The sequence below is a fragment of the Seriola lalandi genome, unplaced genomic scaffold, assembly GCF_002814215.2.
Source record: "Seriola lalandi dorsalis isolate HSWRI2012SDOR001 ecotype SW California unplaced genomic scaffold, Sedor1 jcf7180002054901, whole genome shotgun sequence".
Taxonomy (NCBI): Eukaryota; Metazoa; Chordata; class Actinopteri; order Carangiformes; family Carangidae; genus Seriola; species Seriola lalandi.
The window spans coordinates 6900901-6926850 of record NW_019525453.1 but is presented as its reverse complement, the minus strand read 5'-3'; the positions used below and the strand labels follow the sequence as shown (position 1 = coordinate 6926850).

The 25950-nt window shown below is 39.7% G+C and overlaps 1 protein-coding gene across 2 annotated transcripts in view; it reads right to left on the bottom strand.

Moving 5' to 3' along the window:
* fam184ab (family with sequence similarity 184 member Ab) overlaps window positions 1-25950 on the bottom strand; it is a 139902-nt gene that overhangs the window by 72306 nt on the left and 41646 nt on the right. For both annotated transcript variants that reach the window (XM_023430209.2, XM_023430211.2), the window contains exons 2-7: window positions 13243-13362; window positions 11907-12065; window positions 8770-9009; window positions 8363-8446; window positions 7269-7520; window positions 885-1020 (exon numbers count right to left, since the gene is read on the bottom strand). In XM_023430209.2, coding sequence (XP_023285977.1) covers window positions 885-1020; window positions 7269-7520; window positions 8363-8446; window positions 8770-9009; window positions 11907-12065; window positions 13243-13362 — 991 coding nt within the window. The remainder of the gene's footprint in view (window positions 1-884; window positions 1021-7268; window positions 7521-8362; window positions 8447-8769; window positions 9010-11906; window positions 12066-13242; window positions 13363-25950) is intronic.

The window sequence follows — 25950 nt, the reverse complement described above, 5'->3', positions numbered from 1 at the left end:
TATCTAGCAGAGAGATGATGTTGGCACTTTTACAAATCTCTGATTGGTTGATTGTTGATTCTTTCTATAGCCGGTAGACAATGATTCATAAGTCTGGAACAACGCTTAAATTTTCTGGCCTTAAGTGAGTAATTCTCATCTGTTAATTTCAAGAAATAATTTGTTGAGTTAAATGTAATCATAACTAACAGAAAATGGCTTAAACTACAAAAGTAAGACCCAAACTGTAACCAAAACAGTGACCAAAGGAACCCATGACCTGTGCTAGGTGGTAAATGTGACTGCCATAGCTGCATTTACCAGCTGGATCTTATTTGCCTCTCTCACATGCAGCTCCAGTGGAAAGTGATAAGGCATTCTCATTGGGCACGAGGAGCTCATAGGAGCTAATGGGCCGAGCATAATTCTGTGCTAAGTTGCTGCTATTGCTCACACATTTCAGACAGTAATGTTTAGGCAATGTTGTTGTGCAAAGTACTGACGGAGAAACATCAGGAGATATTAAATCAGATTCTAACATGCAACAATTTACCCAGCACAAGTGCGCACGCGCACGCGCACGCACACACACACACACACACACACACACACACACACACACACACACACACACCTTAAACTGGGCATAATTGATGTGAGAAGAGTTTCTTCTGCCTCTCAGGGACTGGGAATACCATTAGCTTGGATATACAGCAATATGCCATTAAAGAGTTACAGACCATGATGCCTCATACAAGATGAGAGGAGCTGTTAGTGGATATGTTTGATGTGTTTGCAAGATAAATTCAGGATGTGTCTTGAGGGTGGCATTGGTGCAAGTGCTCACTTGCATTTTAACTACAAGTCCACATGAGAGGTGGAGAGAAGAGGCTTGAGGGTCTTACTAGCTTTGAGCAGTATTTCGGTCGCTTGCTGCTGAACTCGGTCTCTAGCTGCCTCGAGTTCACACTCGGCTTCCTTCTGACGGATCTCCACAATCTCTGAGTTCTGGGTCACCTCGTCCAGCTGCTTGGTTAAGTCCTGAAGAGGAATCAAATCAGCACAGAACAGAGGAGATGAAGGAAAAGTCTGTTAACACCCGGCAGCCACATCTGACTCAAACAACTATGGAGAAAGAAATACACTTTATAATTTATTCACTGTTTAAGTGACTCTTGCACATGAACAGATTGAAGCATCTCAGTGTCACTCAAAATATCAATAGCTCTGGTTCTTCAGAGCAAAATGAGCTATCACCCTTGGTTGTGACCCCTCATTAAGTGTTGTTATAATCAATATATAACACATAATAACATGTATCTGACGACGTAAAAACAATGAGTGAATGTGAAAAAGGTTGTTCCCATGAACCAACAGAGAATTATCCCCTGAATCTGCTGCGTTATGAAGCTCTATAGTGAGTTTCAGCTCATTGTTTAGCTGTCAGCTGCACAACTTTACTGTTCAGCCACAGCAGGCAGCCAAAAAAATCCCCACTGTACTCTACCTGCCCAGCAGCAAAGAGCAGACAGACTCAGTTAGAGACCAGCTGGTGAACACAGTGCAGCATTTAGCAGCTAAAGAGCCAGATTTGTCCCTCAGGAGGTGGTGGAGACCAAAGACAGAACTAAAAGAAGAGTGAATAATTGACTTATATTTGCTAATTGGCCCAAAAGGATTACCGCAAATGAAGAATAATTTTGCTCAATAACTGCTGGATGTGTAAATCAGCAACTGTTTGCTAACAAGATTTCTATAGCAATGGAAAAGATCCCCATTTTTGCCCCTAAGTGTGTTTTTACTGGTTGTATTTCTGCGTTCATATTTTAGGTTTTTGAATTTAAAAACATTGACATGGTTTGAATGGAGTAAAACATGAGTAAAAGTAAATCTTTGTTGTTGCACTTTACCGGTTTATCAGTATATGACTGTTATTTATTGGCTCTAAGTCCATAGTTGCTCTTTGTTTCAACAAACACCTCACAGATTTCACTGATCAGTATGATTGCTTTTCTGTAGTGATACAACATCATATTTGATACCTTCTCTAATAAAAGCATTTTGATTGGTCATTCTTCAAATGAAAATGTGCCACACAGTCGTACTTGAAGAAATTAAGAAACTCTGAGAGACAGATGAATGGAAGTAGAATAAAAATGCAGTTGTTGGACTGGGACAGAAAGGGTTAATGTTATAGAAAAATTACATAAGTTGAAAATGCAAATTGCAAATGAAAATGTACAGCGACAGAGGGAAACATCCACATGCTCTTGATAATTTATTTCTAAATATTGATAAATTTAACAGCTGCTATATGTTTAAGTAGCAGTAAACACTGAAGGCAACAGTTTCAGGGAGTTTTCAGACGCCTCAATCGACCAGCATGAGGCATATTGGTAGCATACTACTAATAATGATGATCAAGTATGTAAATTCTGACTGCTGCGCAGTTAATAAGAACTAGTCTTCAGGGAGGGATTTGACGTGCACACACACACACGCACGCGCGCACACACACACACACATAGAGTACAGGAGCTGTGTGATTTAGCACTCTGAAAGAACTCATGAGAGGCAATTTCACATCTTTCAATCCCATCAAACGGTCTGCCTCAAACTTAATTACTGCTGCTATGGCTAAGACAATGAAATCTCAGTATGATAATAACCACTGAGGAGTCACACACAAATTAGACTTGATGTGTGTGTGTATGTGTGTTACAGTGTGTACGTGTATGTGTGCAAGTATGCTGATTTCCCTGATGAGCTCATGGCAGGTAGCTGCACATGGTGACCGCTGGGTTCAGATAAGAGATCCATAAAGAGAGAGAGAGTGTGTGTTTCCATTTTCTTCTTAAGTTAAGGTTTGGGTAGAGATTGGCTATCTTTGAAATTGTGAGTGTCAACGAGCATCCTTACAAGTGCAGTGCACGAACGTGTGAGTCTGTGTGTGTATTACTCTATGTTATATGAGGATCAATTTGAGTTTTAGAGTACAACAATTTTGAGGACAGTGAGGTGAGGTGAAGTATTTTGGGAAAGCAAGTATATTTTTCACTCTCACTCACTTCATAAAAGGCTGTTAGAAGCTATTAAACTCAGCCAATTTGTTCCCAATGAACATGTTACTCTTGAAAACTGGTCAAAAATATGTGCTTTGATTTTTTAAAAAGGATCAGTAATTTCTTAAAACACCTGAGTATCACACATTTTAACAAACATTACTCCGAGAGGAGAAAACAGCTCATTAGGCAGGGACAATTTTCAGCTGAGGATTAATACACATATTTAATATCGCAACAGTGTGGCTCATCAATGTATTTTAAAAAACAATTGAGCTCTACGGTACAGAGCAATAAGATATATCAGGCTTTGGCTACAATCACAGTTAGTAGGATCAATTAATTGTTGGTTTTCATCTTTACATGAAATTTGTTGATAATAAGAAAAATAAAGGTTAAGGGTAATGTTGAATTTAAGTTAAGTTTAGGTTTAGGGCTGGTGTCAGGCATGAAGTTGTTAAGGTTGGGTTAACGGGCTCAGGAATACATTTTGCCAATAGGGGTCCCTGCAAGTATAGTGTACATGTGTGTGTGTTTGAGGTTGGAGTAGATGGGTAAAAATACCTTAATTAACTGTATCCCTCTTGATTTATCCAGACTAAAAGAAGAATACCACTGTTACAGACATTTAGTCATTACCTCTGATTCACCCCTATTCATATTTAAACACAAAAAAATACACAAAACCCTTGCACACACACTCACACACACTGCCTCACTTCTGTCAATCATCCTTATTGTGCCTGGCTGAATCCAGCATTGCCATTTAAATATAAAACTGTGCTTTGGATGATTTATTGTTTTATCTCACTAAAAGCTTCCACCAGGTCCAGATAGGCTTTACCTGAGAGTGAAGTATTTAGTCCAAAGATGGTGACAGCAGCAATTTAACATCGCTTCAGAGGAACTATTTCACTGGGGGGATTATTTGTAATTTTTGGCTTGCATGTTCCTACGGAAGCCTCTTGAACAGTCAGCCATTAATTACGTCTGTCTCAGTTACTGCGAGTGATCATTTGCTTACATTTCTCTGGAGATTCTTCCCACTAAATCATAAAGCTGAAGGAGTGTGACAGAGAACACTGAAACAGGAAGCTGTGGCATCCTGACACCAACCATGAGTGCTTTACACTGGTGTTAAGTTGATATTAGATGTTGCTATTTCTACCCATGAAGTGTGCCAGTATAGTAATTATGCCTCCTGAGACTAGGGGACATTTTGATTAGGTTTAACATTTTTATTTCCAGAGTCTAAAAACATCACTCAACTTGAGCATAATGCTCCCAAAATGATTACTAACTATAGGCAAGAGGAATAACAAGATATGAGACATGTATTGTCATGAACCAAACATTAAAGTATCTGCTGTGAGCTTGTTAAGGTTAAATTAAAAATCTATTATCTCTCAACAGGAGATGAAGGATTAAGAGATATGTTCATGGACTGGGGCTGTTATTAGGAGATAATTGTGATATTACATTGACAATACAATATGTCAGCTCTGTACTGTATGAAAGACAGAAACTGTCAAAGATCAGATCATTTCTACCCTCTGATATCTCGTCTTGTATCTCTATATCAAATGAGAGAATCTAGAAGAGCTGTCAAGTGAGGTTGGTTTCAAGCCCCATCCTCTGTTGCTCTGTTGTCATTTCTTTATCTAAGTTACAGTTAATTGCTCTGAGACTAATGAAATTAGTAACTCCAGGCACACCACAACCACTGCTGACCTTGATCATATTTTCAGTAAAACTGAGAGAGAAGGGGTTAGGCGTCCTGTCGTCTGTGTAATCCGTGGTAATTTCACAGAAACTGCAGAGCATATCACAACAACAAATCAGACCTACTTAACCAATTTCCCTAGAGCACATGTCAACTTTATTTTCAACGGTGGATTAATCATGTGAGTCTACTCCAAAGACATTACACAACTCGGAAAGTACAATTTGAGGGAGCACTAGGGATAAAAAAAAAAAATACCATACAATTTAACATACTATAAAATACACACATTACTTCCACAGTGAACTCTTGGCATAATGTATTTGGTACATAGTCCATTACCTTCCTGGCCAGGCTGTCAAAAAGTCATTTTTAAAGGTCCCATATTTGATACTTCTCTGATGTTTCATTTGAAGTGTTGATCCATAAGAAGACATATTTGTGGTTTTAAGAACCAAAAACCATCTCAATGTAGTTTTACATTTCCTCTCTCAGGCTTCTCTTTGGGGCTCTAGTAACAACAGGTCAGTGAGTCAATCAGAAGAGAGGGGGCTCTGAGCCTCTTTTCTGATTGGCTGACTGTTTTCTGAGTGATCCAATAAAGCAGATCTCAGGTAAACACGTACAAGGTTGGATAGTGGGTCCAGTGGGCAGGACTCAGGGCGTGGCGGAGGGCTGCTTTGTGACCGCTTTGTTGTGACATCACAAAGTTCCAGAAGTCCTGACGGCTGGTTTTAAGGCTCAGTGTCTGAATACAGGCTGTGTGCATTTCTCTGTGGACTGAGGCTTTGATACTTTCACATAATTAATATAGAACCTAGACCTGCTTTATCATCAAACAACACATGGACATCTACCTTTATACTATATAGACCATTAAAGTATCTGACCTGTCTTTACAAACTACTGCAATCCCAACAGAACTTAAATTGTTAATTATAGTCTCATTAGTGCAAAAAAATGTCTGAAGTGGCTCAATGTCAATGGCTAAAATAATCAAATGTTTGTGGACAGACCAGGCTCCATTTAGCAGCCTTTTATACAGTAGCTCCTGTGTGTTCAGGCAAATGTTAAAAGGTGGTGCAATTGCGAATGTGATTCCAATGCAAGATTGCGATTGCTTAGAAAGCAAGAGGTTATTTGTGAGCTCTGTGAGAAAGCTTCTAACTAGGCTGAAACATGGACACTATGGCCTAACCAGCTACTTGAAAGACAAAGGCAAACATCCAGATGGAATCTGTCAGTGTGGCAATTTAGAAATAGTCTGCCATGTCATATCTCCCTGTGATGAATAGAGACACCAGCTATTCAGGGATTTGGGACTTTCTTCTTTTTCTTTCAAGTCTTTTTTTTTCATCAACTTACTGGAAGGGCAGTTTCAAAAGTATCTACACTCCACTGGTCTGTATGTGAAAATATAAGATGAATAGGAAGTGTCTGACTGTGGAGGGCAGCATTATGCCTCGCAGCGTGCAGCTTGTCTGAGACTCATTAGAAGATGTGAATTCGCCTGGGACGGCGAGAGTTCAAAATGTTTCAGCGGGAGAATCGGAGTCTCTGGTGGCTGAGTTCTGAGTTTAGTCAGAGGTTGAGCTGCCACACACACACACACACACACACACACACACACACACACGCACACACACACAGTAACAATGAGTGTGTCTGTTGCTAGCTAGCTTATAACTACAGTTGGAACACTGGTTGTTTGAGGCTATTCAACAGACTACACAGCTGGTCCAGAGTGAAATTCACTTTCTGTTTGAATCACCTTTAGAAAAAACTAAAAAAGATCCAATACTAGAGATGGGAATTACATCAGTATAATGCAGATTTCATATTAAAAATTAACAGTGTATGAAGATGATTTTCCGATGATGATGATGGCAGCCTGGAATAGATCTATCTGCTATCTTGGTTTGGCCATTTGTGAAAGATGATTGATAAACTAATCCCATCAGTGCAGCATGCATATCTGTAATACGTAAAATGACACTGACTGGTTGCATCTTTTAACTCAATGAAATGGATGTATCCAGTTAAGCAAATCTAGAGAAAAAAATACTACAGCAGTACTTTGATGTCTCTTAAACCCGCACACTTGCTGAGTTTCAAGTGATCTCTGTCTGGATTTTCAATGTTTGGATGGTGGTTATAGTCTGAAATAGGCTCAGACTCAGGGTTTGGACAAGTGACAGATGAATGGGCTTTAGGCAATTTAATCTGTGAAGAGTAGTATCAACACAGGGATATCCACACAAAGTGGATATTTCTTGCACTTTATCTTTTTTGTGCCATATAACCGTTGCATTTTATCTCCATTTTATCGTCTATTACAGAGGACAAATTTTGTAGGCTGTCCATAAAAACTGTATCAGAATACGACCAATCAGATTCGGGAGTATGGTTTATTAAATTAGAGGATTTTTCACCACCCTTGTCCTGCCGAGTCTTCTGTAGCTCTGTTACAGCCGGAGCATGTGACCTGTTTGCCTCGGACTCACCTTGATGGTGCCCTCAGACGTGGTGAGTGACGCCTGCAGCTTGTGGGACCTCTCCCGGTTATCCCGGGCTTCGTCCGTTACCCTTGCCAGCTCGGCCCTCAGCTTGCCGAGGGTTTTCTGAAGCGCCGCCTCCTGAGTCTGAAACTCCCGCCGCAGCTCAGCCTCAGTGCGTTTCCACGCCAACAGGTTGTCGGCGGTCAGCTGCTGGGTTCTCTTCATGGCCTCCAGCTCGCGCTCATAAAATGCCTGAGCCTGGGGAAAGAAAAACCTGGTGTGAAACTATCCAACACCTAAATCCAAACAGCTTAATTTAAATATGAAACATAAAGCAAAAGGCCTCGAGGACTGCGCTTTGTTTTACTTCTTTCCTCCTTTGTTTCTTCATGGAAATCTGGATTGCAATTTGAACAATTTGAAAAGCTTTCTCATCTCATGCTTCAAACGATCGACTCTGGTGAAAGTTGAAGCCAAAACGAGATGGCTGACAGTGTTCACTGTCAATGAGGATGGTTTCTGTAAAAATTAATAGCTTCTGAATGTGGTATTTAAATTGTGCCCTTCTGCTTTTGCTGCAGACGAGTCTGCAGATCACAGATTCACTTTCTGCAAGGTCGACGCGAGAGCGCCAATGAATGTAATTCTCTGCCCTTTTTAACCATTATTTATTCAAGGATGTTTAGTAGAGCGACAGCACCTTGGAATGGAATCAATTCTAGTAGGTCCAGATGAGATATTGTATGTTTCAAGTTGTATAACATGGTATGAAAGCATATGTGTACCTTTTGAATCTGTGCAATGCTACAAAAAATTTCTGACATTCTGAACATGAATTACTATTTACAATTCAACTTTAGAAAAAGGAGCATAATGTTGAACATGAAGTTCACTATAAATTAATCCAGGTTTGAAGAAAAAATAATGACCATGCTACCCTTGGTATATTGGAAAACATATTTGCAGAAATACAAGCACAGTTGCATTAATTCACTTTACATATATGAATGTATTCTCTTTATAAAATATAGCTTTTTAGACTAATGCGTAGATGTAATTACAGCCTAATGCTCCAACCTAAAAATGAGTGGCTGTAGTACCTTGCTGAGTTTGGCCTCATACTCCTCCACCAGTCTCTTCTTGTCTTGTTTGAGCTCCTCCACTCGCTCTGTCAAAGACTCCACCTGTAACAAATCAGTGTGACATGTAAAGAGCAGCTCAGCTGTGGTAGAGTTTGAAACAATCTTCAGAGCCTTAGTGATTTTGTGAAGAGAGGTAGAATCTTTCCTGACACCTGTGATGTAATAGGCAGGGGCCTTATATAAAAAGTTTGACCTGCTGTGCTCTAGAGTTGATGCAGCAGGTTAATTCTCTGGCTCATACACAAACAGTTAATAAGTCAGTAATCACTGCTGTCCCACTTTTTTCTGGTCTTCCCCGGGGTGATTTAGTTTGTTGCTCTGGCTTTCAGGAACTGCTCTACTTTTGCAGTTAGTTGGTGTGTTACCTCAGCCTTATGGAGCTGTCCCAGTTTCTCCTGGTCTTTACTGTAGTTTGCGTTCTGGCTCTGGTGGCTGCGGAGGAGCTCCTGGATCTCCTGTCTGTGCTGGGCCTTCAGCTCTTCCAGAGCAGCCCTCTTCTCCTGCTCAAACTGGGCTTGGGCCTGGCTGAACGTACGCAGCTTCTCCTCAAAGGACCGCCGCATCTCCTCCACCTCCCTCGACATTGACACCACGCGCTGCGTGTGCTGCCAGAGAAGACAGGAATAAAGGCCTGAGCTAAGAGGAAGAATGATTTATGGGTTTGTGGGCTTCTTAAACAGAGGGTAAACTTTTTAAACACTCCAAGCCAGGTGGTGATGCACTGGCTCAGGGGAATTTGACCTTCTGGCTGCCAATCTGTCTGCTCTAAATTAGCACTGAAAACCAGCAAGCAGACTAAACAGACACCAAACATTTGAACAGTAAGCTACAGATCAGGGCCCAAATATAACAAGAAAACTATTATATTGCATTGGTCTAGCATGTCAGTATCAATCAGACACAGATTGATACAAATATTCAATACTGACTCGATGGGTTGTCTACAGGACAAATAATAATCTTCTCCAGATTTACACACATACTCACACCTTTCATTTAATTTGGCTGCACAGTCTGAAATTAGCATTTGATTAACTACAGCAGCAGATAATTACACATTCACTCAAACTAACTACTAGTTGCAATTTGAACCTGAACATGAGCTCAAAAGGTTCATTTGAATGGTGAATTTTGTGCAACACGGAGTTCTCAAACAGCTGTGGAATCACATAAAAATTAAACCACGAATCTAAAGACACGAAGCTTTAATGCAAGTTCAGTCGGGAAGACTACCTTAAAATCACAAGCACCGTTTCCTGCTATCTCTAAGCTTCACCAGCTCATTCTCTACTTCCAATCACAACCTGACACACTGACCTTTAGCCAATGACTTGTAAGCTGTCAAACTTTAAAACTTTAAAACAAACTTTAAAAACCCTTCGATCACAATATTCCCTCTCATCAAGATGTTCCCATCCTCGAGCTCCATCCTTCATCACCACCACCAGTGTCTAGGCTCCAGGGAAGTTTCCTGTAATGGTGATCTAATTCCTGCCGGGATCTGAGCGTATTCTTTCTGTTCACAATAAAGTCCACTTCTAAATATTTCTCATATTCTGCTGTTCCTGTTATTATTCTCTCCTGATTGAAATACAAGCTGAGGTCAGAGAGAGCTGAGAGCTACTGATAAAAGAGCTAGTGGCGGGTGTGACTGACAGCATTTTCTTTCCCATATCAAGGTCAGAAACATCATCAGGTATTGTACTTTTATGACAACGCCGTGTATGTTCTTTCTATCAGTGTCACTCAAAATCATCCATCCAGTTGTTTTTCCATCCCTTCCTTTGTACCTCAAGGAAGCCTCTGTATATAAATCTATACATATAATGTCATCCATCTATCTAATCTGTCATCTACTATATCTGTAACAGTGTTCACTGTCTTCCATACACACATGAAGAGAAAAGGTCATACACAGGATGACTTATATACTGTTATATACTGTATACTGTGCACACACTTGACACTGACACTTAATACAGGAATCAAATCAAAAAGTCTTTAGTTTTTAGTCACTTTACTTTATGGTTATGTCTCTATCAGTATGACTTAAGGAGGAAGTACTGTTGCTACTGTTAGCACAGTTAGCACACTAGCCACACAATGGTGGTTAAGCCAGAAGCAAGATCAATGTGAGGTGTCCTAATATTAAAGGCCGATCAGAAACATGTATTTTCACTAGGAAAATGCTATAATAAACAAAATACACACACACACACACACACACACACACACACACACACAACCACACACACACAAGCCTTGTGAGGAAAGTCATTTACGCTTCATGTGTCATTGGTAGGATGAATAGCTAGGGGACATCAAAAAAGGTGTAAAAGCATTCGAGACGCATTGAAATCCAATTGTTCAAACCCCCTCAGGAGCTGTTTGACATGCATTCTAGCCTGCGTGGTCCCTCTGTGCTGTGGTGGAACGAGTTACCAGACTCGATTCGGTCAACAAAATCCCTTTCCATCCTCAAAAACGTGCTCTATCCGAGAGTACTTACTCACCTAATATGCCCTCTCTCTCTCTTTATCTCTTTTCTCAAAAAATAAAGTAATAAAAGTAAATAAAATAATACATTGTCATTCCCTAGGCACTTACTTACTTATTTGTGGAATTTGTGTCAGATGCAAGACTTCTCCTTGAAATACTTTGGCTTGGATTGTACCTTATTTGTATGTTGCTTTGGACAAAAGCCTCTCTCAAATGAATATGTGCTTTGAAAAGGTGCAAATGCATCTGTCTCTTTAAGACGCGTAGGTAATATTTGCTTCTCCCAGCTGTACCTACGTCGGTCAACAACCTGAAGATAGTCACTCACAGGGCCTTCCTGTTTCATGAACCTAAAGCTACAGGAACAGGCAGCACTCTGAACACATAAGATGATACAGAAGTCGCCCTCTGATCCCTGACCACAGATTGATCCGTGTGGGTATCATCCACATGACTGTGCTAGTTTATGGATAGCTATAAACTAACTACAGTAGCTTAACTGTTTTGTTGTGACTTAACTATTAAAGTGTATAAGATATCCTTCTTTTGGTGTTACCAAACAGCTTCTTGTGCATTACCACCATTAATGGCTGACACTAATTAGCATGTAGCCTGAGAGGACCAGGACAGATTGAAATCATATTTCTGACCTGGCCAACAGAGATGAATATATGTGGCTAGTTGTAAACTAGTAAAAAACTAGTAAAAAGTTGTAAAATCATCATCTTTTTATCTGGATAGAAAATACCAGAAATAACAATCAAACATGAGGCCTAAAGGAGCCCCGATAACTGCTACTGCTACTACTACACAAAGAGTCAAATGACCAAAGGAAAGAGGTGCTGTTGACAGAGCGACTCTGCAGCCTCACAGCAGGACGGACAAACAGACATTAGTACTGATTACCTGCAGCTGTGACTGCAGCATCCTGCAGGGCACAGCTGCCGATTACCAGGGACACACACAGAGACACTACGTCACACCACACCCTTCCTCTTTCTACCTGAGCCTCAGTGCAAAGCTGCATGTCCTCCACCCTCTGACGGTAGCTCTCGAACTCAGCCAGCGCCTGTCTCTTCATCCTCTCGTGAAGCTCCATGGACTCCTCCAGAGACTGGATCCGCCTCTTCAGGTCCATCTCATCGCTGATCTTGCTCTTGTACTAGAACATACATATAAGATTCATGTGTTTGGAAATGTTTAAGGGTAGGAAGTGTAGGAAGGAAGGATAGGAAAGGATACATGTGCCACATTGAAGGGGAAATAATGTGTGAGAAAATGCACAAAAATGCCTTGTGCCACAATTTCTAAAAATATCTTTCAAAATTCCACCAAACTTCACTGACATTTTTACATAATTTAATAAACAAGCCAATGGACAGAAAGTATAAAAGGAAAAGTAAACAAAGGTAGAAAAGTCTCCTTGGTGACTTGGTGATTTCAGCTTTAATTAAAACTGCATTTTTGAATAGACTGGCTGACGTGCTCAGACTTCAGATGTTGCAGAGATTTAGCTCATTATGAAAAGCAAATTAAAAGATTAAACAGGTACATTAAATTCAGTTGAATTCACTACATTGCATTCAAAGCACAGCAGCAAACTATCCCCCTGGTAGACTTTATGAAGAAGTATAGCATGTAAATGTCAGTATATATGAGCTTATTGGTTCAAGGTTAGCCACACTGCTGTCAGGGAAGCAAGTCGTCCTCATTAGGAATGATGACATATAGATCTAAATTATTAATATTCAGCTGTTTAAACATTGATGAATTTGTTTTGAACGTGATCTCAGTTCTCTGGCTACCCAGTGGATCAGCTGCTATCACCTACAGAAGAATAATGTGTGTATCAGCTATAGATAACTGTATAATATACACTGATACAGTCTCATCCTGACTGACCTGAGTCCTTTTGGTTGTTAAAATCCTCACACCCATACCAAAAAGTACAAAATCTTTGCTGCACTACTTCAACAATTTAACAAGAAAACGTTATTTATAACTCATGATCTGTCAGTCATTCCAGAGGTAATAATATGCATTTTCTTATTCTCCCCGGGAAGCAGCAATTGATTGCATTACTTATTTAAATTAATATTCATTTACACACACCCACAAAACTGCTTTCTCTCCTCACTTCAAATGTCTGTCAAGTCAGCTCCCTTCCATCTAAACTGCATGAAGAAAAAAGTTAACTTTTCTGACTTTCCTCATCAAAGTGGAAGGAACGCTTCTACTCACAGAACATTGGCTTTGAATTTTAAAAGTGAGACAGCAGGGTCTTAGTGATAAAAAATAAATGCAGAGTAAGGATAACTGAAGAAAAAGCGCATATAAACCTGTAATATCTTCTCCCTGGTCTCGGACAGGATCTGCTGCACCTCCTCCTCGTGGGCCTCCTTCAGAGTGGCGATGGCCGCCTCGTGTTCGTCGTTTTTCGTGTTCAGTGCATAGATGACCTGCGACGGAGAAAGAGAATGTACAGTATGAGAGCCCGGTCTGACATGCTTTAACTGCAGTGTTTGGTAGATTTCATTCAAACATTAAAGTGGACTCTGAATAAAACAGTAAAACATTATAGCGTGCAGTTAAAGTGAGGAAAACAGGTAGAATAGGAAAACAGTAAGATAAAAGGAAGCCTGACGTTGATGTGTTTTTTTGTTTTTTTTTACAGAAAGGAACTGCCAAAGCTTGATACCTTGAAACACTGAAGAATCTGGATCAGGCATTATGTCACCACCACTGCTTGCGCTAGGTTGACAAGTGAAAGAACAGTGTGTATCAAGGAAGGAAACATTGGATAGACTCAGCCACATGTTTGAGCCTCAGTCAGCCCCAGATTCAGGAGTTTATGACGGGTTTGTTGTGACCAGAATCTAAGACGTATCAGAACGGTTAGCATAGTTAACTGTTTGTGTTGTTTGTTAGCTTGTGACTGGCAGTGGCTGACACAGCGTTAGTGGTTGTGCTAATACAAACTCTTCTTTCCGTACTGATAAGGTTTTGGGTTTATTTTGCCCCCCCCCCCATCCACACAAGGTAACAGGATTGGTCCCTTTGGTTTTTATAGCCGTATTTCCATGAACCAGGATCCATTCACATTATTGGTTCACTGCAGTTCCAAAGTGGAAATAATCAGTCATGGTGTTGACTGATTATTTCACTCATGATATGTCTTGTATTATAAAAAACATCACACTTGATTTCATCCATACATGGATAAATTTGAGCAAAGAAAATGAAATTTCACTGCATGTTTCTGTTTAAACGTTGCTGTGGCCAATGTTATTTCTACCAAGAGACCATCATCTAACCAGTATGTAGGCAAACCCTTGTCAAAGCTAACATTAATCATTTATTGCATTATATATTTCCTCAAACCATCTTACAGATCAGCTATAATGAAGACGTGAAGCAGGCAGAGAAATGCAAATGACTGCCGTATTACTGCATACAGTGTATTCCAGTTGGGGCCTTGATGTTTTCTAGTATTAGCTCAGAAGCATCAGTGATGCCCCTCAGTCATAAATTAGAAATCGGTTGATGCCGTGTATTGCTGGGGATAAAAATAACACAAGCAAACTGTTGTGCATGAGATTGACCTTTTAAATCCGTCCCAAAAATACATGCAGCCATCCAGAGAGCTGTAATCTGACAGCACAGCGATCCCCTGCTCACAGGCAGAGAGAGAGGGAGAAAGGGAGAGAGGAATGGGTTTTACATTTCCACATGAAAAACCATGAGAGAGTCTTCCCCATGCTTCTCTCCCTGCCGTGAGAAACAAAGCTATGTGTTGCCTCTTTGAAAAACCCCCAGTCAATAATTCAGCACATTGAACTGTGCCATGGTGCTAAACAGCCTCTGTTTACTTTGGACCGAAGTCCGTCAACAGAATTAGAAGTGGGAGCGCAGAGAAGAGAGGCGAGAAAAACGAGGGCAAAAAGCTTTTTCTTTGAAACAATGACATCCACTTTTTTATGCCTTGCCATGCCTTGCTGAGAGATGAAAGGATTTAGCTTGACAAGTGGTGGTGTTTTTTCAAATTCCTATTTGTTTATTCCACACACACACTTTGTTTTTTCTGACAGCCACAGAGCTCAGTGAGAGAAACTAAGACACATTATAATCAGGAGGTTCTAAACCCCTCATTCGATTGTGTTGGCCTGTTAACGCGAATAAGATCACTGTCATTTATTTTTTGCTTAAGCAGGTGTAATGTTTCCCATGTTAACCATCTTAATTGTGTGTGTTAGCATGTTAATTACCTTAAACAAACCAACTAAGCTATTTGCTGATTAGCACTAAACACATAGAATGTCATTAGTTTTGTAGGTACTTGGTCATAAATCAAAGAATTCAACAAAAGGGGAATGGGACACAAATCATTATGCCAAATTTCATGGCAATTCATGTAACAGCTGATCAGACATTTAACTCAAAATCTCAAATGTCAAAAATCAGTAGGTTTTATCCTCTGGGGAACACGAATGTTTGTAAAAAACTACCCACCCGACATTCATTCGTTAACCATACCGCTTATCGTTTAAGGGTCGCACGGGGGGCTGGAGCCAGCTGGCACTGGGCGAGGGCGGGGTGCACCCTTGACAGGTTGCCAGTCTATCACTGGGCTGACAAACTACCATTCACACTCATATACACACACTCGCCAATCAAGCTAACCTCCATGTCTTTTGATTGTGAGAGGAAGCCGAAGCACCTGGAGGTAACCCACACAGGCATGACGAGAACATGCACATTACATACAGAAAGGCCCCAGCCGGCCTGACCCATCCAACAGTTGTTAAAATATTTCAGTCTGGACCAAAGTTGTTGCCAGACCGATTAAAATAGCCACACCACTAACATGGCAAATAATCCACATATTACCAAGCGTCAACCCACATGGCTGAAAAATTAAGCCAAAATGGAAGAACCAAAAACTGCAGTTCCTCTAATGACCACTAGAGTCTGGCTCCAAATGTGAGTCAATCCCCGTAGACTCCCATGTTAAAATGCCCAACTTTACAGCAGAAATAAACATGTTTACACACAAAAAACAGTTTTGCCCGCTAATTTCCCCCTTCATGACAACTGTACGGGGGGTGAATTTTTATATAACTCATCTGTTTGAATTTTATTAAGGCTTAGAGATATACATAATTGAGGGCATGGCCACTTTGAGTGACAGGTGGGTGAGCATATGCTTGCCACAAACCAGCACACACCAAAGTCTTTTTATTTTTGATTAGCCAAGAGCTAGGCGGAGTCAGGCCCTGCCCAGATGGCGACGGCGCAGCAGCCCACTCCTCTCATCAGAATCCTATAGGTGATGTCATGGAGGCTGTATGATTGAGACGTATTAAGATGAAATGAAAGGTTGTAACAGAAGCATTTCAAGTAAAGACAAGATTATCCACAAGGGCTTTACAATCTGTTTGGACCTCTCATGTCACGTCTCTTTCACTGTTTTTTTTTTTTCATGTGCTCAAATTTGGAATGAAATGTCCGAGATCAGAGATAAACCACGAGGACCCAAATAAAGCTGAGAAAATTCGGCATGTTATCCAAAATAAAACATCTTTTCCCACACAAGTCTAAATTATTCAGCCAGCTCAGTCTCTCATCAGCTTAGAAAGTGAATGGAGCAGGCGTAAAAGTTAGAGCAGCTAAAATCTCCATCACATCCCGAGAGTCATCAGCACAGTTCTGCAGATGAAATGCTGTAATCATTCTGCTGTGGGGTCTTCTGACACACACACACACACACACACACACACACACACACAAAATAGCATACACACATATATACACACACAAGTACCGAAGTAAACACACACACACACACACACACACACACACACACACACACCCCAGCAGAGGCTGTCAAGATCCTCACCCGTGTCCAAACTCATCAGTGTAATTCGCCTGCTAAATGGTCAGAGAGACAAGGAGGAAGAGACAATTGTGTGTAAATGTGTGCGCTTGATTGTGTTAGCCTGAAAGACAAAGGCTGCAGAAGCTGCCATCATTGTCATCATGAGAGGTCGGCCAATATTGAATCTTGGAAGGCAGCAACAAGCCAGAAGCTGATATTGTTTTAAAGGGGGCTGTAGATATCTGCCAATATTGTGGTTCAATATTCACAATATTTGAATATGACATTATTCATACGAGGGATTTATGTACTATTTTAATGCTATATAATAACATATTTTAGGTATCATACAACATGCTAGGCACATACAGTATATTCAGGGCTATCAAAGGAACCATCCTGACTTTTGGGGCTTTGTGAGTTGTATGGTACACAAGATTTAGGGGGCTTTCTTACCCTTAACTGAGCCTCTGAGGCAGTGCTTACTCCCAGACTGTGGTCTTGTTAAGCCTGTGCACAGCCTCAAAGAAAGTCCTGCCTTAAGGTGGAATTATGATTCTCTGTCATGGTGTTGTGCGGCAGGTACACCAGAGTTTGGCTCATGATTTAACCCTTTGAACTGCCACAACACAAGATACTGTGCCATGCATTGTTATACATATACTTGATTATATATCCCTTAACTGTGCTTGCATTCCCTCATTCACAGTGTGACAAGAGTGTGACAATCACAGCACGGACAAAGTCCTCATTTGTAAAGGTTTTTCTAGATCACAAAATACAAAATTATCATTTTCTCTTCACTGTCAGCAGACACTATTGGTTCTGGAAACATGTACAAGGAAAACACAGGTCGGCCCAAGCTGACCAATTTCAGCTCTTGCTGTTTTCCTATAGCTCATGCAGGTCTGATGTGTAGCTACATTTTTGAGGAGGAGCCAGAACCACAAATGTATATACACCAACACCTCAGTGGAGAAGCATAATCCTGCTTTAAAGCTGCATGAATACAGTTTTTTGGCCAACAGAACAAGCTGTGCACACAGCAATAACACTTTATGAGATTATGACTAATGCAAATAATGAAGCAGCAGTAACACTCACTTGGAATTGTGTCTCCGCCTACGTGATGAATATAAGTCAAATATTCACTCTCCTTATAGCTCTGTTTTTGTCTCTACCAACTCCTCAGAGAAATATGTGGCTCTTCAGCTGTTCCACTATGTTCACCAGCTAGTCTTTCACGTTGTCTGTCTGCTGTTTGATGCTGAGCATGTAATGCACAACAGGTTCATCAAGACTGTTGAGCTGCCTGCTGCTGCTAGAGATGACACCCATGACTGGGAGCCGAAAAATTAAAGCTGCTGCTCGTAAAAAAAACCAAAACGATGAGCTGAAAAATGCTTGAACACTACATAGAACTGATGGGAATTTAAGTATTGGGTGGGTTTGACCCCTTTCACATTATGCATTGTCGTTTCATCCATTGTTTAAAAAATGTATTAGTGCAGCTTTAAGAGTGACAAGGGGAAAAAAGTGCTTGCTAGCTATGAACACATCAGGAACACAATGCTATCATGCAGACGAAAGAAAAGTGAATTTCCAATTTTTTTTGCTTTTGGTTCATCACCATGTTGGATGAATGTTATTCTAAATGTAGTTTTATACTGTTGAGTCTAAACTGAAATCTCATTATGGGAAAAGTAAATATCATTGTTAAATGAAATACATGCCTCAAACATGGGTTTCCTTTTATCAAATATAATAGTGGTCTGCTTGTAGACATGTCGGTGTGTGCATCTTTCTAAAGTGTGACTGTGTGAGAAACAGAGAGAGAGAGAGAGAGGGAGAGTGTGAGAGAGACGCAGAGAGAGGGCGAGCGTGAGCCTGGTAGCAAGCGATCTTTTCTCATCTCCTCGGGTCGATCGGTCCATGTCCTTGGAGGAGCTTGCATAAATGACAGTGATATCAGGCAGATCGATAAGGTGACGGCGAAATGCCACAAATTTTGCCTGTCAGCTGGGAGAAAGTCACAGCTGAGAAACTCACTAAGACTTTCAGCAGGCGTGCCGCAGCTGAGTCCCTGCTAGCTGTGCCATGAAACATGACTGTGCTGTCAAACAATGTAAAAGCTGAGAAAAAAAAAAGTCGCTTCCTTCACAGAACTTCCTTCTGCTCACTTTTACTTTAACTTTAATCTCTGTTGTACTTTCTTGGCTTCATGTTATTCCCTCCATACAAGACAACTACAAAACCGTAAGAATTTTCCACAGATGTAAACTTTTTTTTCTTTTATCTTTTTCCAATGTTTTTGTTTTGATACAGTACTTGTTAGTAAGGAAGAATGTCAAATTGTGAATATTCTGCATTCTACTCTTGACATTTGCTTGTCAAAATAAAATTCAGGAACCAAGTTCAACACACAAACTGTAACTGTGGCAAAATGCATCAAATGAACGTTCGTTTCTGTGAATATATTAGCAAATGCTAACAGCTACATCATCTACATAGAAATAACATTCAGTCAATCTGGAAAATAAAAACTAAACTGAATCAGCTTTTGACGTGTCGGACTACAAAAGTCTCTTATGAAGTCATGTGTCTACAGTTGAGTACAAATAACCTTGTTTTCTTAGATCAAGCGGAAACATTTTTCCAACAGAAATCATTATGTACCATAGAGTACACTCTATTTTCTAGAATTTAGTGCCTTGGGGAAGGTAAAGAATAAAGATACAGGTATTGGAATCAAGAAAAATCTTGACTGGTTTTTGAAAATATATGAGAATATTCTAACTACAATGGCAGATATATGAACTTATTCTAAGAAAATTAATCACCAGAAAGGTTAGCAAGTGAGACATGTCTCATTTACGTCTCATCTATGACAAAAATGCCACCAACAAGCAACAAAATCCCTGCAGAACATTTCAACAATAGCAGAGTGAGGTAGTCCGACAGGGGAGGTAAGTCATAGCTTTTTAATTAGGTAATAAAATACAAGATTCTGTGGTGTGATCAAAGCAGAATATGCTGTTTCATCTTCACTTCTCCAACACTCTCAAATCTGAAAATTTGTCACTCTAAATTGCTTATGAGCACTATTTTTAGACTTCTTGCTTTTTCCCAGTGCCAGTGTTACCTAGTCGGTCACTAGTTTCCCTCACGAGGAAAAATATGCCCAGTTTTTGTTTGCACAGTTCTGGTTTATAATTAAATACGTTGTTGATTTGTTGCTCTGTTTTTAAAGCCAAGAGAAAAAGGAAATTTATAGTGTAGCTCTATGTGCAAACGCTTTGATTAGATATTAGATATTCATCTATTTCTTCATGCAAGTAATATAAAACACCAGTAAAGGAAGTAGGGGGTAAAAGTTTATCAGGATTTGCTGAAGGTTACACTAAATGAAATGGTGTTTGTTAGAGTCCACTGTGCTGCCAAAGTCTTTGAACCGGCAGGATGAAAGCGACCAAAGTAAAGTCCGACTAAATGTTAGTCTGTGCAGCAAATGGGATCACAGAAGTATCTGAACCAATCTACAGACCCAACAAACAAATTTTAAGTCAGTTTGCACCCAAGTGTGAATGCAAACATGATACCAAACGTGCAACATTTTGTTCCTGTGGTCGGGTGTCATCGGCTTTACACAAGTCAAAAGAGAGAAATAAAAGAAGAAAAGACACTGCTTCACTAACAGAAACAAGGTTCAAAGGATCTAATGACTCCAAACAAACCCTGACTGGCAGTTATATCCTTTTATTTCACTCTCATAGGCCTGAACACACACACATCCACACACACCTAACTCATCTCTCAGCTCCAGTCTCTCTGTCAGCTGATGAGACTTTGATGATAATGAAGATGTCTAATGATGACCATTTCACTACCTTAACACTAGCTAGGAGTCATTTTCCAGCCTGTGGCAGCAGAGCTTTGTCTTATGAGTGCAGTGAGTGTGGGCACATAAAGGAGAGTGATGCAGCATGATGAAGAATGTACTGAGCACTGAAGAAGCACTGCTAACTGCAGTGTGGTTAGAAGAATGGAATGGCTGCCATTTCTTATATTAAAAATCATTTTTCATTTTAAGTTCATGAATTTTGCCATAGGAATAGTTTGACAAGCTACTGGTCCCAGGACACAAACCCCCTTAAAACTGCAAGTTGTTTTTACACGAATTAAAAAAGCTATTTTCATGTTTTGCTACTGCTACATAGCCTGCATTAGCATTAAAAGCTGTTTACTTTCTTGCCAAGAGCTTCAGTTTTGCAATTACAGTACAAGAGGTTATAGTACGTCCCCTGAGCATCACTACTTCATCAGGGCAAACTGGACACTATGGTTGACTTGGTGTCGGAAAGTGAGAAACCAACCGGGCTTGGTCCAGTTGGTTAGCATGCTAACTTCAGTACAAGAAAAGAAGTGATAGAAAAGGGTTTCTTTCCACCGCTGGAGACAGCTGTTGGTGAGTAAAGGAATGACGTTTGATGCTGAACTCACAACGTTTCTTCTAGACTTAACAGCTGTTAATGCTAACATTAGCTATGTAGCAATGTTTTTAAAGTTACTTTCTTTTAAAACATTTTAAAATATTATTTGTATTTTTTTATTATATTTTTTCACCAAAATTATATTGTTTTACAAATGACTTGTTGGTCCACTTGCAATACCTTGATGGCCCCCTGGAGGGGCAAACCACTGCATTAGTGAGCTTTAGAGGTCCTGGCTGGTGCATTGTGTTATATTCAAACTATGCAAGGCAAGTTTTTCCAACTGTTTCCAGTCATTGTGCTAAGCTAAGATAACCAGTAGCTGTAGCCTTTTATTTAAATTGAAAGATTTGAGAGTATTGATCTTTTGATCTCACTCTTGCACAACGAATTCCCCAAAATGCCAAACTAGTCCCTGAAGATCAATTTTCATTCCTGAGACAGACCAGAGAGTGAAAAAAAAAAACATAAAAATGTCAAACAGTATGTCAAATTATTTCAGCCACACATGTAACATACAGTAGAATGCAGTGCGTTATACATTACGGAAAATGCTGTATTATTTAGAATCATCCAAACCACTTTCTCTGACCCCTTACTGTAATTTCTGCTCAATTCAAAAGTAAAATCTTGCAAATATGAATGACTGCAGCAGTGTATTGATTTTGCAAACTTGTGGATAAAATCGTTAACCGTGTGGAAGAAGGGCAACGGGGATAAGCGGCATTTAATTGCTGCAACAACTATTGATGTGTCATTTCGCTGGCAGAACGCTTTTAGAGCAGCGGCTGTTGCAGAGGGTAGTCAGTTTAGTGGAAAACTAGTTTAGCAACCAATTAACTTCATCATTACTGCTGCATACCAAACCATATTGTTCTGTTGGGTGAGAAGCCGGCGTCGTTTTCTTCTTTTTCCTCAGCTCATTCCCTCTATCTCATGACATAACCCTTTATATATCCACAGGAGCAAATACAGTCGTCTTTAGCAGTGTAGTGGTAGTTGTCCTTGACTTAAAAAATATCCTTTCTTCATGAATAGTTCTTACATTTTCTTTCACCAAATTACTTATTGGTTGATTTAAAAAAATGTTGAATTTGTTTTCTTTCTTTACAAGTTTATTCTTGACCTTGGAATCAATTTGTGTGACAAAATCTTAGTTTTTTCTGAGCTTTCAGTTGCATTTTATGGTCTTAATCAGTAAATGGAAATTCTCTCTCTCACCTGAGCAAGTTCGATTCACATATGAAGACTGTGAGCTGCAGTTGAAAGCTTCTAAAAGCTGATAAGAGGACCTTGAGCTGAGATTATTTATCATAGTTTGTAGATGATGCTTTATAGCTATATTTCCCCTTAAGACCATAAACAAAAATCAAGCGAATTGATCTTTAGTTCATAAAGATCCTATCAGCTAACCAGAATCATCAAGTAGAAGTAACAGCCCTGTCCACCCCTGTGCTGTTCATCCTGGAGGTATTTTGGACCTAATGCTTGATAACTGTAATGGTTTCAAATACAACTCAGCTGAACGATGTGATGAGACATGAGTGCAAAAGCCTCCTGAGCCACAGTGAGGTACATTAAAAGGTAATTATCATTATCTTCTTACACTCATTATCTTTTAATCATTGTCTAATTGGAAATTTAATTTCTAATTTTGAGTGCGAGGCCGCGGTTGTATCACAATTTGATTGCATAATTCTTCACTCTATCTGTTCGGTTCACTTCTGAGGATGTATTTTACACCCATGCCATGAAGCAGATGGGGTCATTAAAGTTAACATGGTGCCTAAAGCCAGTTCTTATCCAATTAACCAGTTGTTAACCTCCATGGTGTGTGCTAAAGTTGGTGTCTGTGCAGAATTGTGTATGTGTGTGTGTGTGTGTGTGTGTGTGTGTTGAGCTAAGAATAATTTCCAGTTTCAATTAGTCTGCCCATTATTTTCTTCCTGAATGGATGAATCATTTATTTAACCTGTATTTAATCAGGTAGTCTCATTTAGATCCAGATCTCTTTTGAAAGAAAGACCTGGAGGATCAGTGGGACTTGGAGAATATAGTGAATAATGCTGTCAGAATTTCCCAGAGCCCGAGGTGACGGGTTCAAATTGCTTGTTTTGTTAAGCCAATGGACCAAATCTAAAAAGATTGACTATCATGTTTGAAATACAGAAGCTTACAAAATATATTTTGGCTTTAAAGAATGACAATTAATAATCAATAGTCTCCATTATACTCTCAGATAATGTCACTTTCTCAGCCTAAAGTATAAGAATAATGTATGAATTTGACAACATAAAAAAACTAGAATCACCTCCTTGTGGTTGTATACCTCAGAAACACACAATGAAACAAAAATGTTTTTGCAGAACATTATGATGTCACCTTGGACAATTTGGATATAAATGTCATCACTTCATTTTATCCTCATGTACATTTGAGTTAAATTTTGTCATAATTAGTGAATGAATTTGTGAGTTATTACCAAAAACATGTTTTGTGAGGTCACAGTGTGACAGAAGTAACAAAATTCCCTCTGGGCATTCCAGATACATTGCATTCACAAGAGCGTGAGATCACAGTCGACTTGAAACCAGTTCATCTTTGACTCCAACTGAATGTTTGGGCCAGATCTCAACAATTGTCCTCAAGGTGGTCTTACCAGAGACCACATTCAGGAGGCCAAAACCTTGTTTTGTGAGGTCACCGTGACGTTGACCTTTAGCCACCAAAATCTAATCCCAAAAACTCATCCTTGAGTCCTGATGAATTGAGAATTATTTGTTATAACCTGAGTCATTAAAACAATTCTGTCTAAAGAAATGAAACACCAGCTATATGCAGATTAAACCTAATATTGGTATCAGCTACTTTTCAGCACTGCAGTGTGCTGCACCACCAGTTCAACTTTCCCCCACCACCACTGTCTCAAAGTTTCAGAAAAAAATGCACACAGAGGCGGCGCGCCATCTCATTTCCACAGCCTCAACATTATGCGTTTGCTGGGAGTGAATTTAACGAAGCAGAGAGAGAGCGAGATAGGAAGCATAATTACTTTAATTATAATGTGTAGCTGTGATCTGCTAAACTGTAAGGTGCACCTTAATCCGCCAGCTAATTATGGGACGTTCTGCGGTGGAGTAAGTTGCGGTGCTGTTGAGATGGAGCTGAGCTGGCGAGTAAAAGCGCAAAGTTTGGCCTTAATTAAACGCTGAATCTGAGATCAGTGGTTCAGATCTTTTAGGATTATGGCAAATAAACTGCATCAGCGTTGGATTTTAAATTAAGGAATCTGAAAAAAAAAAAAAGTTGTGATTTAGAATCCGTTTAATCGACTGAGGAGGGAAGTGAAGCTCACTGCAGACTGTACATGTCCTCTGCTCTGTTTTTTGGGAAAGCTTTTAATGCAAATGCCTCACATAGCTCTTGAACACTGCTAAATAAATCAAGAGGCCACTCACCAATGTTTTTGAGACGATAACATTTGAACGCATCAGTTATATACAGACTTTGATATAGCCTACTATTTCTGAAGAGAATAAGAGCTCGAGAAAAATGTGTAAATTGCCACAAAATAGGAACCTCTACCAAATAGAAACGGCACTGCCTCACATGGTGCAGGTTCTTTGTTTAGAAGTGAATATTTTACAATTCTGATTCTCAGGTCACAACATTTTTCTAAAAATACAAGAAGAACAGATAAAAACTGAGATGTCTAAGTGGACGGAAATGCTGTACCCTTTCAAAAGTGCATCTCACTTCAAAAAAAGTGTCCAGCGTGACTGTCTACTTATGATCCAACACTGAGATATCAACATCTGGCAAGCAAATCTTACTCAGTATAAAGTGAGAAATCTTGTAGAGTTATTACTGAAAGGTTTAGCAGCCAAAAGTATTTCTGTCACACAGTTTACCCACCACAGTGAAAATGAAAGACCCGTCACAGTTCAAGCAGAATATCAAATCCAAACAAATATCAAACAAACACAGAGTCCTATTTAACTCATTTAAATTTTTACTCTTAAATATTGCATTTGTTCCAATGGGAAAAATAAACCACTTATTTTCATTCCGGTTTATTTACTCGCTGCCTTGTCTTCCCTCTGCCTCCCTGTTTGGCAGGGACAAGAGCAGCACGTCATCCATTCAACGGCAGACATTAAATGTTAGAATTAAAAGACTAAATACAAGTCATTGGCTTTCAAATTCTACTCATGATAGCTTCATTTGCGGTGATGTGTAACTGAATGAACACATTTTAATTTAACAGTAGCAGATTTACAGACTTCTGCATCTCGTTTGAGATGTCTTCACAGCTCAAAGACAAATATGTTATTTACCACGAAAAGGCTCAGAGGTGGGGGAATGCTGCACGTAAACAGCACCGTTGTACTTTTAAGTATATGCATTTAAGAAAGGATCAGGCAAATAGCAGTAAATCCACATTCACCACTGGTGATAAATCCTTTGTATGTTCTGAAGGGGGAAACACTTCAAAAAATGGAGTCTTGTGCAGGAAAAAGTAAATGTGGGCCTCAGTTACCGTTTTCTATGCAGGAAATATTACCAAAACACAGGTGGCCAAACATATGTTTAGAGTGAATCTAAATCCAAATCTTAAGTTTCGTTTTGCCTGGGGAGTATTTCAAGTTTAGCAGTTGTTGGCATGACAGCCAAAATTCAGC